This window comes from Peromyscus eremicus, chromosome 7 (genome assembly GCF_949786415.1).
Source record: "Peromyscus eremicus chromosome 7, PerEre_H2_v1, whole genome shotgun sequence".
Lineage (NCBI taxonomy): Eukaryota > Metazoa > Chordata > Mammalia > Rodentia > Cricetidae > Peromyscus > Peromyscus eremicus.
Genome location: NC_081422.1, coordinates 64,730,503 through 64,749,431, shown reverse-complemented (window position 1 = coordinate 64,749,431; position 18,929 = coordinate 64,730,503). Strand labels below are relative to the sequence as shown.

Here is an 18,929-nt window from a genome sequence, read left to right as displayed (position 1 = left end):
AAAGGTCGATGTGTCCCGAATCCACACTAAGTACCTACAGCAGAACCAGCAGGAAATAACTTATCCCAAGGAAACAAATTCAGTTACTTCGGCTTGGAGTTTGACTTCATTGTGTATCTAAACAATTTCACCTTTACTATCTGGCTGCGTCTTTAGAGACCGGAGCTAATTAATACCCAGAGAGCTCTGGGCCCTGGTGGGGGTAGAGCTCCAGAAAAGTCTCTCAGCACTCCCTCCCACACCTAATACATAATTCAGGTGTGCCTCTGGGGACACAGTCAGGGCCATTATCTCCACACACATAATCTTCCCCAGTGAAGGTGTGGCTTAAAGTTAATTTTCAAACTGCAGGCAGATACACAGCTCTGATAGCAAATAAAAGCGGGGACCGGGCACCTCATCCGATAGACAGTGAGAGGTGGGAGGAACCAGACAGATCCTCCACAGGTTGGTCCTCAGATGTTGGTCCATGCTTCTATGAATGCTCATTCACCTGCAGCACAAGGGACAAGGGACATGAAAAGGAACAACACATTGAATTTTTCATGAGGCTCAATTCAGGGCTGGCAAGATGACTCAGCCGGTCAGGACACTCGCCGCCACACCTAATGACCCGAGTTTCACCCCGGAAACCCCAAGGTGCCAGGAGAGAATCAGCTCCTGAAGGCTGTCATCTCACTTCCGAACCTCTGTGCCCCTCCGCCAGTAATAATGATGAATTTAACAGAGTTCAATTCATCTGGCATAAAGGACAATTGTTTGGATTTAGACTGTACCCTTGTGACATATGTGGTGTAAGTTAGGCTTTTCTGTGATGTAGAGACAATGTGTACCTCTGCCTACTTGTCTTATTCTTAACTTTAAAAATCATTTCTTTCTTATTTTTTAAATTTTATTTTTATTTATTTATTTGTTTGTTTGTTTTTAAAGATTTATTTATTTATGTATTCAGTGTTCGGCCTGCAGGCCAGAAGAGGGCACCAGATCTCATTATAGATGGTTTTCAGCCACCATGTGGTTGCTGGGAATTGAACTCAGGACCTTTGGAAGAGCAGCCAGTGCTCTTAACCTCTGAGCCATCTCTCCAGCCCCATTTCTTCCTTATTTTTAAAGATTTGTTTTTACCTATGTGTATGTGTGCTTATATGAGTATATAGGGTGCCCAGAAGAGGGCATTAGATTCCCTGGAGCCAGAGTTATAGTCGGTTGTGAATGAGCCCCCTAATGAGGGTGCTGGAAACTGGGGTGCTCTGGAAGAGCAGCAAGCACTCTTAACTACGGAGCCGTCATCTCTCTAGTCGGTGTGTGTGTGTGTGTGTGTGTGTGTGTGTGTGTGTGTGTAAATTTTTTGTTTGTTTGTTTGTTTTTTCAAGACAGTGTTTCTCTGTTTAGTTTTGGTGCCTGTCCTGGATCTCGCTCTGTAGACCAAGCTGGCCTCGAACTCACAGAGATCCGCCTGGCTCTGACTCCCGAGTGTTGGGATTAAAGGCGTGCGCCACCACCGCCCAGCCTATTTAGTATATTTTTATGACAGATTTTCCTGTATCCCTAGCTGACCTAAAAGTTACAATGCAGCAGACAGAGGATGACCTTGAAGGTCTGATCTTCCTGCCTCCATCTTTTAGGAGTACAGTGCTTGGTTTACGTGATGGTGGGGACTGAACCCAGGGCTTCGTCATGCACACTAGGGAGGCACTCCCCCCACTGAGCTACATGCCCAGTCCTCCATATTTGTTTTGAAGATTAGGCCAAGTTCAAAGCATTGTGCTACTGAACTTGACGACAGCCTACAGAGATAAGCAGCCTCCCTGCATATATTACTGGAAAGTGAAGGAAGCGGAGGCCACTGGCCAAAGTCCTATATTTGGAGAAGGTCTGAGCCAGAACTCAAACCTTTGGTTCCAGTCACAAGACCAATGTCTCACCCAGCATGCTGTCCCCTCTGTGTGAACTGGCTGCCGGGGGCCAAGCGTCACTCTGAATGACTAAGAGCACACTGCCTCTCGCAATCATTGGGCTGGCAGGACAGCCTGAACTCCACATTGAAGGATTAAAAATGCCAAGCACGTTTGAGGAAAAAAGGCCTTTGAGGAAAAAAGTTTAAAGACAGTTGGAACGGACGAGTGTGAAGTCCTCCGCACAGGAATTCTTCTCAGCCAAGCGGCTGGAACGGATGGACAGTGGGGTGCGCCTGTAGCTCTCTCTTTTCTTTCTAAACTCCAGAACTTTCTTCGCTCTCACATTTTAGAAAGTAATTGTGAGCAGTGTGGCAGCCATCTCTAAGAATGAATGGTAAACTCAGCCTTCCTTTGGGGGGGGATAAATAGCTCAAAATGCAGGGCTTTATCGGCCAGACAATGTCAGCGTGTTCTGAGTGGATTTTGTTTCCTAATGGAGAACAAAGCAACTATGCTCGGCCTGCATGCATTAGCCACTGATTGCCCTTTGTGCTGACCTACCATACAGAACAGTGCTGGTATTATGGGGCAGGAGAGGTGGAGGCATGGTTCTATGTATTATCATCTCGTTTGCCATAACAAACACAGAAGAAACAAAGAAGTCAGCTTTCATGTACAGGGATGCTAGGCTATGGGCTACCTCTGAAGACTGAAGTGGTAAGGGAGACCGTGATCACTAACCAGAGGGAAGGATGGGGAGGCAGATGTATCTGCCTGATATCCTCACCCATCAGCCTTGCCAGGCCTCCTCAGAGCTGAAAGTGACTCCCTCCCACCTGCCGAAAGAAAGCGCATTTACGCCGAGTGGGTAGAGATGTCTAAATCATAAAGTCATTAGTGGTCAAGTAGCTCATTTCCTTGGGAGAACACGCCATTAGTCAGTTATTGACTCAAAGGCATTCACTACCCCCCACCCCCTGCCCCGTTGAGTCATTAAAAAATTCTGCTGTCTGATTTTAAAAAGTCTTGAGAGTCAACAGATTTTCAGCGAACACTTAATACAGCGCATCCCGTGCCAAGAACTGTGCGGGAAAAGCCAAAAATACACGAGGAGGGCTGATGTGATTTGTTAAACAGCAAGAAAGTGCATGTGTGTGTGTGTGTGTGTGTACCGTGTATAAGCATGAGGGGTGCCCAGGAACTCGCCCTGGGGGGCAGGATTTCAGGTGGCTTAGTGGCTTTCCCTTTGCTAGGCTGCATGGCGTGAGTCATGTCAAGGGATCAGATACTGCTTGAAAGGGCTTTCACAATTTGTTCTCTGTCTAGAAGTCATGCTGTCTGTCTGCAAGAAGCTTCTGGGCTCTTGTTAGTAAACAGCCCGGTGAGGAGCAAGGCTGTCTCTGGATTGAGGCTGGACTGACTTTGGGCAACTGCTGCCATCATTATTTTTGTCTTCTCTTATTCAGTTTATCAAAACCACATTTCTACCGGGTAGGGAGACGGCTCGGTGGGTGCTGATGCTTATTGTGAAGACATGAGGACCCGAGTTCAGATCCCCAGGATACACATAAAAGCCAGGCATTGCTGCACATGCCTGTAACCCCAGCAATGGGAAGCAGACAGGTTCATGTTAGGAGCTCTCACCTGGTTAACCAGCCTGGCCAAATCGGTGAGCTTTGTCGACAGAGAGCAGTAGAGGAAGACCCCCAGTGTCCTCTGGCCCCCACATGCACATGCATGGGTACATGCACCAGCACACGTGTCCATATCACGTACACAGACATTCATATACCCCAAACAAACAGGCAAACCAAAAACCATGTTTCTCTGTAAATAATTAAAAAACCAAGCCTACATTCCAAGGCTTCTTGATCTTCCATTTAAAACAGTTTCTAGAGCTGGGATGTAGCTCATTTGGTAGAAGGCAGGCAGTCCAGATCCACAACCCACACCCAGTTCTTCCTAACCTCATCTGCCAGTTTCCATGGGCCATGGGGTCTTGCATATAACATTTTTTGATGGTGTTGTAGCCAGATGAAATAAGCAAATTTCAGTTTGTGTGACCAGAGGAGATGGAAACTAAAAGTTCACACAACTGCTTCCATACAGTTAAATTAAGGGACTAGGAGCCGGTATCGGCTCAAGGGTCACCAGCTCTGCTCTGGAAAGGTCTGCGAAGGAATTACTTTAGACTTCATGCAGTCAGACTGTCTATTTCCATGGCTTGGCTAAGGCCACGGTACCATGGAAGCGGCAGAACCCATCACTGAACAAGCACAATTGTGTCCCAGGGAAATTTCAGTTTAAAAACGATGACGGGCAGGATCTGTCTGTAAGCTGCAGGTCACTGCTAACCAAGAGGATGCTGTTTACTCCAAGTTAACAACAACGCCATATTGTAAAGTGCATTATATCATCCAGTTACCATGTGCTGTTTGAGATGAGCAGCTGCCTCGCCTTCAGACCCAAGCAGGTCATTGTCAAGTAGCTTCTAAAACTGTCTGTCCTGGTTCAGGTGGCCCCTTGGCTCTGTCCGGGGCTTGGTGGGGGTGGGGGGTGGGGGTGAGGAGGAATCAGCAAGCAGCTAAGGGTATTAAAAACATTGTGCCCTTGAGGACAGCTAGAAAGCAAATGATTTCCAATCTTATTATTATCGTTTATCCCAGAATGTAAAATAGCTGCAGCAGGAACAAGAGGCTGGCGCTCAGCCTTAAGAAGCCCATCCATGGAGAGAAGACTCAGTCATGAACTCCAGGTTTCTGCTGGATGTTTGTAAGCCCCCAATTTGATGTTATCTATCTGTTGTTATTTATTTTTGTTTTTTTAACTTGGAAATCTCACCCTAGGGGACGACCTGCTCCATGTACGGTTCTCTCAGTCGGGAACTCCAGTAGACTGCCTCAGTGTGGGTCCCCTAGTCAGTTTCTGCAGGATGCTGTTAAGTCTCAGTTTGATGGTGCTGCCTTTGCTCTTTCAATCAGGCTAGTCCAGTTGTCTCTGCAGGGTGTCGTGGTGTCTGGTCTAATGATGTGCTATTACATGCCCCATGTTTCTCTCTATCTGCCACATGCTATTCATTCTTCTACTTTTTGCTTGCTACGTGCTTAATAAGCTCATTCATTTAAAAACCAAAGCCAGCCGGGCGGTGGTGGTGCACCCCTTTAATCCCAGCACTTGGGAGGCAGAGGCAGGTGGATCTCTGTGAGTTCGAGGCCAGCCTGGTCTATAAAGCATGCTTCAGGACAGCCAGGGCTATTACACAGAGAAATACTGTCTGGAAAAACAAAAACAAAAACAAACAAACAAACCAAAAGCAGAGCTATCGTAGATAGTTCTCTGGACTATGTAGAACAAATATGTCAAAACTGATCAGCAATTTTAAATGGTTATACCACATATCCAAGGATAGGAAGTGACAGACATGTTAATTAGCATTATTTAATTATCCTATAATGTTCACATGCACCAAAACATCACATCTCATCCCCAAAATATTTATAGGGGCTAGAAAGATGGCTCAGTCATTAAGAGCTGGTACTGCTCTTTCAGAGGACCAGTGTTATGAACCTCTTATGGTCTCCTTGGGCACTGCACACACACACACACACACACACACACACACACACACACACACGAGTTAGATAATTAAAAAAAAAAACATCTTGCTTGGGCATGGTGGTGCACACCTTTGATCCCAGGACTTGAGAGGCAGGAGCAGGCAGATCTCTATGAAATCAAAGCAAGCCTGGTCTACATAGCAAGTTCCAGGCCAGCAAGGGATAATAATGAGACCCACAAAACCCTTTTAAAGCATGCAAACAACTCATTGTTGTCCCTTAAAAACTTAAATAATACTATTATAATGGTCAACAAATCCAAATATATATTTAGCCTTAAAAGGAGGGCTTTAGGAATTTGACTGCACAAATATTTAGAGGAAATTCCTTTTTTGAAGAAATGTTACTGTTTGTAATGGTTCAAGGGTCTTGAAGTAGTGGGCATCGCCACATGAGTATCTAGTGAGTTAAACACCTAAACAACCCAGGGATGGGCAGGCAGCCAAGGCAGCCTGCAAAAGTATGCTGTCTAGGTTTTGGGGAGTCTAATAGTCAAGTAAGCATTGTAAATAATAAAAAGAAGCCCTGGTGAGAAACCTTCCCCAGGCATTCTGGGTAAAATCCAAGATGCACGTTACATCATAAAACACCCATGTTTCCCAGACGCTGTACCATCACGAGTCACCCCAGCATCAGCAGTAAGCTGTACAGGCTTTTGCATGGCTTTGACTAATCCAGGTAACAATTTCACTAATGAACAGTTGATCCAAAGAAAACCCCTGACTGCTGGGGGAACACCCTCCACTACCTCAGTTCTCTTCCACCATGAAGTCAACACACATTTCCACGAGGTTTGCATTCTGTGTTTTTAAAGCCCTATTATAAAATGGCATCTGGCAAGCTAACAGGGAAACACGCCAGGCATTTTCAATAGCCGATCATCCCTTCTCATGTTTCCTTCAGTAAATAGGAAGGTTCAGAAACACTGGGGAGGTGGCTTTTCTATTCACGAGGCGATCTTTTTAAACCTTCGCAGTCTGGACTGAAGAGTCCCTACCATGACATCAGGATGACGCAGAACCCTGCAGACCAGGACAGAATAGGCAGAGGTCTGAGACACTTAGAACTCATGCCGCTATAGCTCAAAGGGACCCCACGACAGAGCTGCACTTTGACTCCGTGAAATTCCAGGAAAACACTTTAGTCTCATCTTTGCCCTTGGAAGCACAGCCCCTCATTTTGAAAGTGAAAATACTTTCAGAGCCAATACTGAGAGCCAGCTCAGACTTTCGGGAGGTGTGACTCATGGACAGAGACCCACATTACTGTGCAACTGTCCTATCCCGGGGGTGGGCAAAGGAGAGGAAAAAGGATACAAAGATGTAGTCGTCCATGTATCTCTTCTTCAGGTTCTCTACGATGGAGCTCTCTGTGATCTTGGAGAGTAGTACCATGTCGTCCACGCCACTATGCTTGACATTGTGACTCTGCCAGTGGTACCGGTAGGCACCTTTGCTGCCCTGGAGACAAAAAGCACAAAGTGGGTTAGGGTAGTGAATATTCTCCTGGAGTTTTCTAATACACACACACACACACACACACACACACACACACACACACACTCCAATAGATATATTTTCCCAAATACAATGTATCATAAAGCACAGCAAAGATTTTGAGTTCCAGCCTTGCCACCTGTAGAGAAGTGGGGAAAAGTCACCCTGGTCCAATGTACTGTGGAAACAGTGCGTTTTGTTTATAAATAATATGATAAATAATAATAATAAAAACAAATACACAAAATGTATGAGGGGTAGGGCACGGGGCTCTTTACCCTGTGGCATGCTGAAGTGGTGACCTTTGAAGTAGATCTCAAAACATTTGAATTTTCCAGGGAAATTGGAAGAAGAAAGGCACTTGTTCTCATGTATACTCATTGAGCAAAAAACACCACAAACAAACAAAAAAAGGGAAGGGCAGAAACTGGAGTCCATGTGTAATCCTGACAAGAGACAGGGTTCGGGAGCATTGTCGTCTGCTGCCAACACTTCAGGCGGCTTCACAGAGGCGCCATGTACTGGCCTAGCATGATGGACCAAGAAAGACTCAACCCTGCCCCCACTGTGACAGCTCCTGACTTGGGGAAGTGTCAACAGAGCTCGGAAAACTTATGGACAAAGGTCTGTAGAAAGGCCAACTGCTCTGACATCGAAACCAGCATGGGAAAACAAAAGTAGATGTTTTGCTTTGTTTTGTCTGAGGAGGACACAGATGTAAAGCTAAGTCCAAGAGGTTCAGCGGGAAAAGCAATCATCAAAATCCAGCCAAGAGGAAGCCACCACCAGGAAAAGCATACCACACACTAGGGGTTCAAGCTGTGGAAAGAGGTTCTAGAAGGTTTACCACCCATGCTGTCTAGAGGAGAGAAACTGTCCATATGATACATTTGGTTTTCCCAGAACCACACATAGCATCAATTCTGCAAAATTACCTCAGATGTCACCCTTCCTCCTTCCTCTGTGGCAAGCAGAGAGCGGAAAGGCTTTGCCCACAGCTTGACTCACAGGGCTCCCATCGTATGCCCAAGGCCAAGCAGACACAGCCCAGGTACTCCTCCTCTGGCTCTCTGGCCAGCCCCCCACATACACATGCAAACAGAAGGCTAAAAAAAGTTATTTTCCCTTTGAAAAATGTAAACACAATTGAGGGTAACAGAAAGCCATCAACAAGTGGTTATTTAATGTCTACAAAAGACAAGGGGACAGGGGAGACTGGTGCCACAGTACGCATGCTCATGCAGACCCTCAAGGTAACCTGTGTCTTGTGGACAGCCACCAGGTCCACTGGATCCTCCCCATCTCACAGTCCTGCCTGCCGTCTCAGAGACTGATTCTTCCTCTTGATGTCAATCATTCTCCAGGACAATAGGGCCCCCCGCTGAGTCTACTGCGTGTCTTTGTCCCAGAAATTGATATTAAAAGTTGTCACCCTGACCTCAAATTTACTATGTAGCTGAGGATGACCTTGAACTTCCGACCCTCCCACCTCTACCTCCTGAGTTCTGGGATTATAAGCTTGAGCCACCATTCCTGGTTTTTGCAGTGCTGGGGATGGAACCCAGGGCCTCCGGCATGCTAGGCAAGCACTCTACCAACCAAGCTTCAAGGCCCTCATGGCTCCTTTTCCTTACTTTCTAAACTTCTCTCTAGAACATGAACCAAGAATATAGCCAAGTGGTTGCCACAAGTGAACCCGGCTTTCAGTGTTGGTTGGCTGATATTTGTTTGGTTTGGCTTTTACTTTACAATGGCACTAATGTGGCACACATTCAGAAAAAAATTATTCTTCCAACTTTGATCTTTCCCCAGACTTGTCAGTCATAGGCAAAGAGCCACAGCTCTGAGCAGCCCGCCATCAGAAGGGAGAACAATCCACCTCATCTCTCCTTCCCCCATGGTCCAGCAGAGCAACACTCTGTGGCCAAGCCAAGCTGCATTCAAAGCATTTAAATGTATGAGATGGTTTTCAACTTATGACTGGTCAGGATATCATGCCATTGTAAGTCATGGAGACCGTCCCTGTAGAGCTACGTCACGTGCAGTGACCAGTCTGTGTATCACTCCCAACAATCTCACCAGAGAGGGGCTTACACTGCCACGCTACTTCCAGTGAGTAAGTGGCAGAGGTAACAAGGGAAGCCGGTTCTCTTTACAGGTCCGCCCAAACATGGCTTCTTCCCACTGCCTTCCCAGTGGCCCACGGGGCATTTACATCTGTCTATCAAAACTAAAATGGCAACAGGATACCAGACTGTATCGAGGGGGAATTCCTCATTAAAAAGACACATCATCAGGTCTGAGAGATGGCCCCGCAGTTAGGAGCACTTGCTGCTCTTGCAAAGGACCTGGGTTCAATTCCCAGCATCCATAGGGTGGCTCACAATCATCTGTAACTCCGGTTCCAGGGGATCTGGCACCCTCTTCCAGTCTCCATAGGCATAGGTACATACTTTGTGCACATACATACATGCAGACAAAAGATTCATATACATAAAATAAAATGTTTAAATCTTTTTAGAAGAAGGCACTATCTTTGCTAAGAATCACTTCCTCTCAGGGTCAAAGACTGAAACACTGAGATGTTTTTAATCAGACAACTTTTCTGTATTTAATTGGTCATGGATCTGTGTGAGTGTGTGTGTGTGTGTGTGTGTGTGTGTGTGTGTGTGATCCCACGATTGTGCACATAAATGTAATTACTCCCCTTTGTCTTCCCCCTATCTCCCAGGCAGCAGTGGCTGCATATATGAACGCCATATTCACACCCCCTGAACATGGCAAATTATCTTGTAAAATCTCCCCAGCTGCTCAGCTTCCTTTTCCTTTCTGTCCCAACCCACCATGAAAAGACAACTACTGGGTATATAGACCAGACAGAAAAAATGTTTCCAGGAGAGGAAATATCACAAGAAAGATTAGAATACAATGACACATATGTGTGAAGAAGCCACAAAGGAACCTGTTACTTTGTATGCTAACCTAAAAAATTTTAATATATAAAAACGAAATTTTAATTTAAATTTTTTAAAAAATCAGATGCGATCAAGGTAGAGAGAACAGAAAGGAGAAGAGGGGTGAGGGAGAAGCACCTTGTGGGGAGGGGAGGCTGCCCCTACCAGACTGGAGGAGGAGATCCGAAGCCAGCAGGCAGAACCAAGGCTGAGCAGGGACATACACAGAGATGATATCGTGCTCAGGGAAGCGTGGACCTCGGGGCACTCAGCCAACCACCCGCTAGAGTTTAAAGGTGCGTCAGGTGCTGAACCAGAGGCAGCTGAGTTTAATGACAAAAGCCATTAGAGTCAGGGAGTGCTGGCCACGGTGGGACACAGTTACCAATTATGGCCCTCTAAGGAGAGGCAGGTGGTTGACAGTGGCCCTAAGACATCAAATAGTGTCTCAGAAGTGTGAGGATGTGCCGCAGTTCTGGGGAAGTCACCCTGACCATCTATGTTCACGGTTCCCCTTTATTCATCCCGTCCACTGCTGGCTGGGTGGCGGCAGCCGGGCATGCTGGATGGGATGCAGGGGCAAAACTTCCCCATGGTGTCACCCTTCCTAGCTTCTAAGAGCTTCCTCTCTGATTCCTTCTGAGTGTCTCCTTTTGTCCCCTTCTCCTTAAAAACAGTAGGTTTTTAAATAAAAAAGGGTACAGAGTAAGGCAGAGGGAGAGGGAGGGAGGTGGTACTGAGAACTGTAATATCAAAACAGAAGATTTGCTTGTGGCCCTGAAATTATCAGCAGTTATGAGGATTTTCCCATCAGATAGGCCTCAAGCAGAGACTTTCTTGGACCCATGTTAGTTTCTAATGACCATTCAGTTTGGGAAAAAGCAGTTAATTCATACGAAGGTTCTGAAAAGTAGGGCATGTCTATATCCATATAATAGCCTAGTTTAGGAGGATGGACACACCCAGACACAGGGTCTCTCACCAGGAGGAAGGAAGGGCCACAGGGCAGGAGCTTTAGTAGGCTGATGATTCTGACTGGTTTTAAAGGTGGAGCCTTCCTGGCTCGCTCGCTCGCGCTCTCTCTCTCTCTCTCTCTCTCTCTCTCTCTCTCTCTCTCTCTCTCTCTCTCTGTGTGTGTGTGTGTGTGTATGTGTTGTGTGTGTGTGTTTACCAGGGTGGGGACTAGGAGAGCAAGGGTGAGTCAGCAGGCACACACAGGCAGCATTATCCTCTCTGGTGTCTCACACACCCTGGCGTGGCCCTCGCCTCACGCCTCTGCAAACTCTGGCTTACCCACTTCATCCAGGAGAGGAGGAGTCCTTCACAGGCAATGCCCTTCAGAGGCCAAGAAAACAGAGGCTGTTAAACGTATCCAGAAACACTGAACAGGCCCAGTGTTGGGAAGGATGGGAGACTAAAAATACACTTACAAACTCCTAAACAATATTTTTAGGGAGCAAGCTAAAAATAGGTATTAGAATTTTAGAAACTAGTCAACTAAATAAAAACAAAATTCACATTCTTTTTGATCTGGTAATTTTATTTTGAGGTATTTACTTTAAGCTGGAAATGGTAGTGCATGCCTTTAATCCCAACACTGGGGAGGCAGAGGCAGGCGGATCTCTGAGTTGAGGCCAGCCTGGGCTACAGAGCGAGTTCCAGGACAGCCAGGGCTACATAGAGAAAACAAACAAAAAGATACATCTGTGACTATCCCACAGAAGTGCTGGAATTGCAGATGCTCTGGCATTTTAAGTGGGGCTGAAGGACCTGAACACAGGCCGTCAGCCTTGAACAGCATTGGCTCTGGTCTGTGGAGCATTTTAGATTTGGGATTTTCAAATTATGGATACACAATCTATAGCAAAATTCAAGCATAACATCCTAGGGTGGCATTAGCTAACTGACAAGGCTCTCAGCCAGAGTGGATTCTGATGGCTGATCATTTTGGAAGGTGCTTGGAGGAAGTTGTCCAGAGTCACCTGTTTGGCCTTTAGCTGGTCCTTGCATAGGACAGGACGGTTTATCCAGCTTCCAGAATCCCTGAGTCTTGGGCACCCCTCAAGTGCATCTCAAAAATCATAAAACAGTAACAAATTCCTAGAGATACATTCAGGTTCATGTTTGCTTCAACTTGAAGGTTCTTCTGAAGCTAACATTTGAGGTGGGAATGTGTGCTGCCCCCCACAATGGAATGTCTATATGCAATTACTAAGACTTCTGGTACTTAGCTCACAGCATAACCCAACCATTCCTAAAACCTCAACCAGTGTAAACTACCTTAACAGTTTCCAATACCCAAGTTCTACCCATCTTCTGCCGAGGATTTTCCCATAAACTATTCGTTTTAATTTTGTTTAATCTAAACACTTTCATTTTTTTTAATGGGGCTGGAGAGATGGCTCAATAGTTAGGAGCACTTGCTGCTCTTGCAGAGGACCTGAGTTCGGTTTCTAGCACTCACACAGCAGCTCATAACCATCTGCAATTCTAGTTCCAGGGATCTGATGCCCTCTTCTGGCCTCCATAGGCACCAGGCATGCATGCAATGCACTTAAATACATGCAGTCAAAACATGCATACACATAAAATAAATATAAACACAATTTTAAAGCATTATTTTTTAAATATTCTTTTAATGCCTCATTATGTAGAAATAGCTAAGAAAACATTAAGAAATAAATAACTGAGCAGACAAAGGTTTAAAGACATACATGGAGGCTGGGGAGAGAGCTCAGTGGTATCTGAGCATCTGCCACAAGTATATGAGGACCTGAGTTTGGCTTCCCAGAACCCATGTAAAAGCTGGGTACTGTAGCACATGTCAGCAATCCCAGCATTCCTATGGAGAAAAAGGAGGCAGAGGCAGGAGAACTTCCAGAAGTTGGTGGGCCAGCTAGGCTGATGTGTGCAGAGACAATGTCAACAGAGATACTGCCTCACACAAGGAGAAAGGCGAGACAGACACCTGACATTGTCTTCTGACCTACACCCCACACACACCTACAGTGGCATGTGCATCCGCATTCTAGCCTCCCCCCCCCCACACACACACACACTGTGGCCTGTGCACCCACATGCACCCACACACACCGTCCCCCATGTTCGCATCCATTTTGCTTGCCGCAGTGACCACACAGGGAGACTTGCTGGAGTCCTCTATTGGGTCAGTCCCCGCCTGTTTCTGACAGCTGTGGGGAGTGTCAGTAGCTTAACTCTATGTCCCAGAAGGCTTTTCCAGTAGACCCCCTTCGGTTGGTAAGTAGTGAAATAAATCTGTGAAATCAAACTATTCTGTTCATCTCTCAATTCCCTGCACTTCCCATCAGGGGTCCCAAGACCCCTGCTCTAGCCCCCTCACCTTGGAGGAGCCTAGCCAGCCACACTGGGATGCCTTGCAGAGGCTCCAGGGTAGGGGCTGGACTTGAAGCTGAGGAGACATCCTCTCTTAGGGAACTGCTTCTTCCTTTTTCCCCGAACGAGTTCCCTTTAAAAACTACCAGCTTGGTTCTGATGCATTTCTCTCTCAATCTCTAGAAAAGGAGGGATGACTCCTGCCCTTCTGGACCTCATCAAAGTCTCCCTCTTTGCCCCTTATCTAGAACGGATTTAAACACTCCACATGTCCTGGGTGCCCAGGGCCACAAGTCCCCATAATCCAGCTCAGGAAGCCCCCCAGGGTGTATGCCTGCCCCCATGCTAAAAGTCTGTGCTGGAGGCTCCCTTAGGAGTGGGACAGGAAACTGAGGAACAGTCTATCCTTTCAAGCCTAGTCTAGACCCCGGCAGCTGTGCCTCACGGGGCAGCTGGCCTTGTACCTAATGTGCAAATCCTAGCCAGCCTTCCCTTTCTTGCCTCCATCTCCCTCTAACTGTGCTTTCCACTTGCTCTGTGGCTCCAGGTGTGGATTTCTCCCCCCAGTCCCATCCCCTTCCCCCATGTGTGTGTGAGATGGGATCACTGAGCTGCACTGTCCCCTGTTTGGATGCAATATTCCCCAGCAAGCTCCTCTCTACTCTACCTCCTACACCTACTGCCCATAAACTCCTGTCCCATCAGCTCAAGCTGCTCTCTCTGGGAACCCCACCCCACCCCACCTCCTGCAACAGCCGCATGGTGCCCGGCTCCCAGAACTAGGCTTCATTCAACATCCCTCCAAGACCTAATACAATGATCAACGCGTTTGTGAGTGCCTCACACATACTTGTTGAATGAATGATATAGAATATAATAATTATTATTATAGAATAACCAAATATCATTCATTTGAATACCTAATATGTAACCTGTTTAATCCTAGCAATCTCACCAGGCAGGACACTGGCACACAGAAAGGTTAAATGGCTCAGCACCACACACACTTACACATCCTATGCTTCAAACCCAGGCCTTCGGCTCTCAGGGGGTCATACTTGAACACTGCCTCTCATAACGAGGTGGGTGGCATTGCAACTGTGATCATTCCAAAGCCCGCTGCTTCCTGCTACAAATAGTCCTTTCATCTGCATAATCACGCCATGAAATACTTCTCCTTGAAGAAAAGTATATAGAAGTATAGAGAGTATTGGTGGGTAGCCCCAAAGCTTGGAACTCAGAACACGCAGGTTCAACACGGCCTCCGACAAGACCAAGCTCTGTAGCATGGAGTCAGTCTTCAGAGGGCATTTGTCCCCTGTGGTACCCATAGCATCCAGGCCAGTGTCTGACATGTGGTACCCGATGTCAGTCAGTCCAAGTTGAATGAATACATGCTACACCAATAAAACTGTGCGTGTTGGCTCACGCCTGTAACCCCAGTACTCGGGAGGCTGAGGCAGGAAGTTTGCAAGTTTGAGGCCAGCCTGAGCTACACTGTGAGATCTGTCTCTTTGGCTCATCTCATAATATCTTAGCTAGATAATCACCACACTATGGCAGCTCCTGGCAGGATGAACAGGGACGCTTCTCCCACCACATAAACCAAGCACGGTGGTGCATGGAACTTGCATGGTCGGTACCATATCGGCACATCCCTGTACTTGGGAGATAAAGGAAGGGAGATTGGAAGTTCAAAGTCATCCTCAGCTACATAGCAAGTTTGAGGCTGTCCTGGGTTATCTGAAATCCTGTACCCTCTTCACACACATCCCCCCCCCCCTCACCTTTTTTCTTCTACATTGACCGCAAAAAATATACTTTACTTATGCAAAACAGGAGAGGTGTAATAACCAAACACTCCTACCTTACTTTTTAAAATATTGCTTCTGTATATTATTTTATTTTTCTGAAAAATTAACGGTGTGGATGTCTATCAATGATGATTCAACTTAGGAAAGAGCTTTCAGAAGTGTATTGGGATTGTTTACTTGCCTCTGTTTTGAGTATATGTATGTGTGGTGGGGGGTATTCGGATACATGTGTGTGTGGAAGCTGATGTCAGGTGGCTTCCTTGACCACTCTCCACCTTATTCTTTGAGGCAGGGTTGCTCACTTAACCTGGAGCTTGCAGAATGGTTAGACTAGCTGACCAGCAAGCCAGGCTCAGGGACCCTCCTGTCTCCACCTCCCCAGTGCTGGGATTACAAGGCATGCAGTGTACTGACTTTATGTAGATACTGGGGACCTGTACTCAGGTTCTCATGTCCTCACAGCAAGCATTTTACTAATGGAGCAATCTCCTTAACCCCAGCTGTGGGTTTTAAAAGCTAATGTGGAACACTACAAGAATACAAATCATGAGGTGCCCGGAGCCCAGTTAGCACATCTACAACACATCCAAGGCTCACAAAATATCTCGGCAAAGGGGCTGGAATATGAGTGAAAGCCAGCAGCTCAGGATGCCTGCTGGGATACAGTGCTTCCTAGACACGACCGGGAAAGTGCATGAAATCGCAACAATAAGGTTCCCTAAATGAGACCTGCTTCATGACCACACCAGCCAACATGCCAGTGAGGACAGGAGAGATTTCACAAGGCCCCAGCTCCAGATAGAGGGCTCCTGCCAATCAAGACTGCTGGGAGAGGGAGAATCAGTCTTTTCCAGGGACAAAGCCCCCTAATGGATTATCAATCCCAGTGGTCAGCCCTAAACACATTCCATACAAGCAACACTATTGTATATGAGTGTGTGTGTGTGTGTGTGTGTGTGTGTGTGTGTGTGTGTGTGTGTGAACAGTAATTAAAGAAGAAAAGGGTTTGAATGTGAGAGGGAGTGGGTAGGGTATGAGGGGAGTTGGGTTAAGAGGGGAGAAGGGTAGAAATGGTGTAAATACAATACTCATGTATTCAATTCTAAAAAAGAACAAGAAAAGTTTTGGTCTACCCTGGGCCACTTGGGGGCGCTGTGACAGGATGTGCTAACTGAGCCATACACAGCCTCTGGGAGTGAAGGAAGCCTTTGTGGTGGCACACCCAGTTGAAAGACAAAGCTACCTGGGCACCCCTGACTCACTCATGCGAAACCAAAGCCAGGGGCGAGCAATCCCTGTTTCTGACAGGAACATGGAGGACTTATCAGGTTGCCTACTTGTACCCCAGTAAACACATTCCTTTAGAAAAACAGAACCATAATGTACTCATTCTCGGAGCCCTTTGGGTACTCAGGGAAAGTGTTTACCAGATCCTGAGCCACAGAAGAGCTTGGCTGATCAGGCAGCAGAAATGAAGGAAGCCACCAAGGAAGCCAGGAAGTCAACGGTTAGGATTAGTGTCATCGGGGGCCACAGGCAAGCCCTTTCCTCTCCCTCCATTACCTGATAAGGGGGCTCAGGACCTGCCCCGCTTTTTCCAGTCATGACTCACACCCTGGACTTGAGGGATGGAATAAAACCAGGCTTGGGGCTCAAGGAATTTTGAAGAGGTATTGGGAGGAGGGGCGGGGGATGGGGTGGGTAAGATATGTCAAGAATGAGCTTGATGATGGGTTAAAAAGCCCCAGTGCAGACCAGAAGGCAGATGGCTATCTTCTGATGCCCCTGTTAAGGACTATCTCACAGGAGCCACACCCAGGTTGCAAGTCCAGTCTGCAAGAGGCAGTGTGCAGGGGCCTGAGGGTGGGTGGAGAGGGTTACTGGGCCTGTGGAGCAACAAGCAGCGACCCGTCCCTCCTTGAAGAATTCCTGAGGGGCTCTTGCTATGCACAACCCCCCCCCCAATTCAGTGTCCAGAACACTAACCACTACAGGGCAGAGCTGCAGACAGACTCTCTCCCAGTTCAGTAAGCAAGTTCTGGTAGTGGTTTTACAAGAACACTGATTTAAAAAATCAAAAAACAAAAAACAAGAACACTGATTTGGATGATCTGGCCTGGTGAGCTAATCCTGAATTCTGAGTGAGCTAATCCTGAATCTGTGCTTCAGTGTGATTCTGTGGCGGCCACACACAGGTCCCAAGGTTTAAGTGTAAGCAAATACACTTAAATTTTAAATTTTAAATTCCAAACTGCAAAGACAGGTGTGAATTCTTAGGCAGAGGAGAGAGAACACCCTCTCTGATGAGGAAAGGTTCTAACTGCATAGAGGCCTGAGCAACCCTACAGCGAAACACTCTGAAAAAAGAATGTTTCAATAGCTAGAGTGAAAAACAGCCCCGGGCAGGTTATGCAGTCTCTTCTGTCTCCACTTCACAGGCGCCATGCCTGGTCTCTGCCGTGCTGGGGATTGAACTCAAGGCTTCAGGCATGCTAAGCATGCTTTCTCCGAACCCAGTTATACCACCAGCCTGGGGCAGAACATTGTGTGCAGGCAGGCACATAGGCAGGTGTATATGTGATATGTGTGTGCTCAGCAAGGCCAGAGGTCAACCTCTCCATCTTTCCTCAGGAGCGATTTGCCTTGTTTTTTGAGGCAGGGGACTCTCACGGAAGCCAGGGCCTCATGATTAGGCTACACTGTCTGGTAAGCAAGCCCCAGGGATCCTCTTGTCCCGCCTCCTTGGTGTTCAGATCATAGCTGTGTCCTACATACCTGGCTTTTTATGTGGGTGCTGAGGATCAAGCTCAGGCCCTCATACTTGTTTGGCAATTAATTCACCAACTGAGCCACCTCCCAAGGCTCCCAGAATATCTGCATATTCATATTCAAAACCTTACTTGCTCCCATCCCCCAGACAGGGTTTCTCTGTGTAGCCCTGGCTGTCCTGGAACTCACTCTGTAGACCAGGCTGGCCTCAAAACACAGAGATCTGCCTGCCTCTGTCTCATGAGGGCTGGGATTAAAGGTGTGGACCACGGCCTCCACCACGACCACCACCACCTGGCCCAAACCCTATAATTTTGACTCCACTGAGAAAGTACCTTCTCCATTAGCTGACCGATCTAAAGCTCTCTTCTCAGAGAAGGGATCTGAAGCTGCAGAGATGACCCGTGGCTCCACAGAACCATTCCTGGAGGGATTGGGGCTTGGGTTTTCCAACCCCCAACCCAGCCCCGGGGGGTTCTCTGTTCTCGTCTTCCCTAACAAACCTGTGGTATAGGAAGCTCTTAATTTCTTTAATTTTGATTTTAGAATCATCCCAAAGGTCCTAGAGAAAAGCAGATACTACTTTGGATGTTTACCATAACCAACTGAGTCTATGCATTTAAATATTTTTAGCTTCTCCAAAGAAACATCAGCATTCATTTGTGTGCGTATGTATGTATGTGTGGGGGTACGCATGTGCCATAGTGTGTGTGGAGGTCAAAGGGCAACCGTGGGAATCCGTTCTCCGTTTCCACCATGGGGGTCCTGGGACTTGAACTCGGATCCTCAGGCTTGGCAGTAAGTGTCTTCACCTTCTGAGCCACATATCTATCTCACTAGCTCACTATTTGTGACTCTTGACCCCCTGACAGTCAGAATGGATGAGAACCTTAGTGCCCATCCACACAGTAAAGATTGGAGGAGCTTAATTTCTTCCTACCCTGTTTTTTTAGGCAAGCTCTCACTAGTAGCCCTGAATGGGGATGGTCTGGAATTCTCTACATAGACCAGACTGCCCTTGAACTCA

General features: G+C 47.0%; 1 protein-coding gene across 1 annotated transcript in view; it reads right to left on the bottom strand.

Annotated features, from left to right (window-relative positions):
- The window catches only part of Myo1e (myosin IE), a 206,103-nt gene that overhangs the window by 118,126 nt on the left and 69,048 nt on the right, over positions 1-18,929 (bottom strand). The window contains exon 2 of the mRNA XM_059268194.1: positions 6,832-6,975. Coding sequence (XP_059124177.1) covers positions 6,832-6,975 — 144 coding nt within the window. The remainder of the gene's footprint in view (positions 1-6,831; positions 6,976-18,929) is intronic.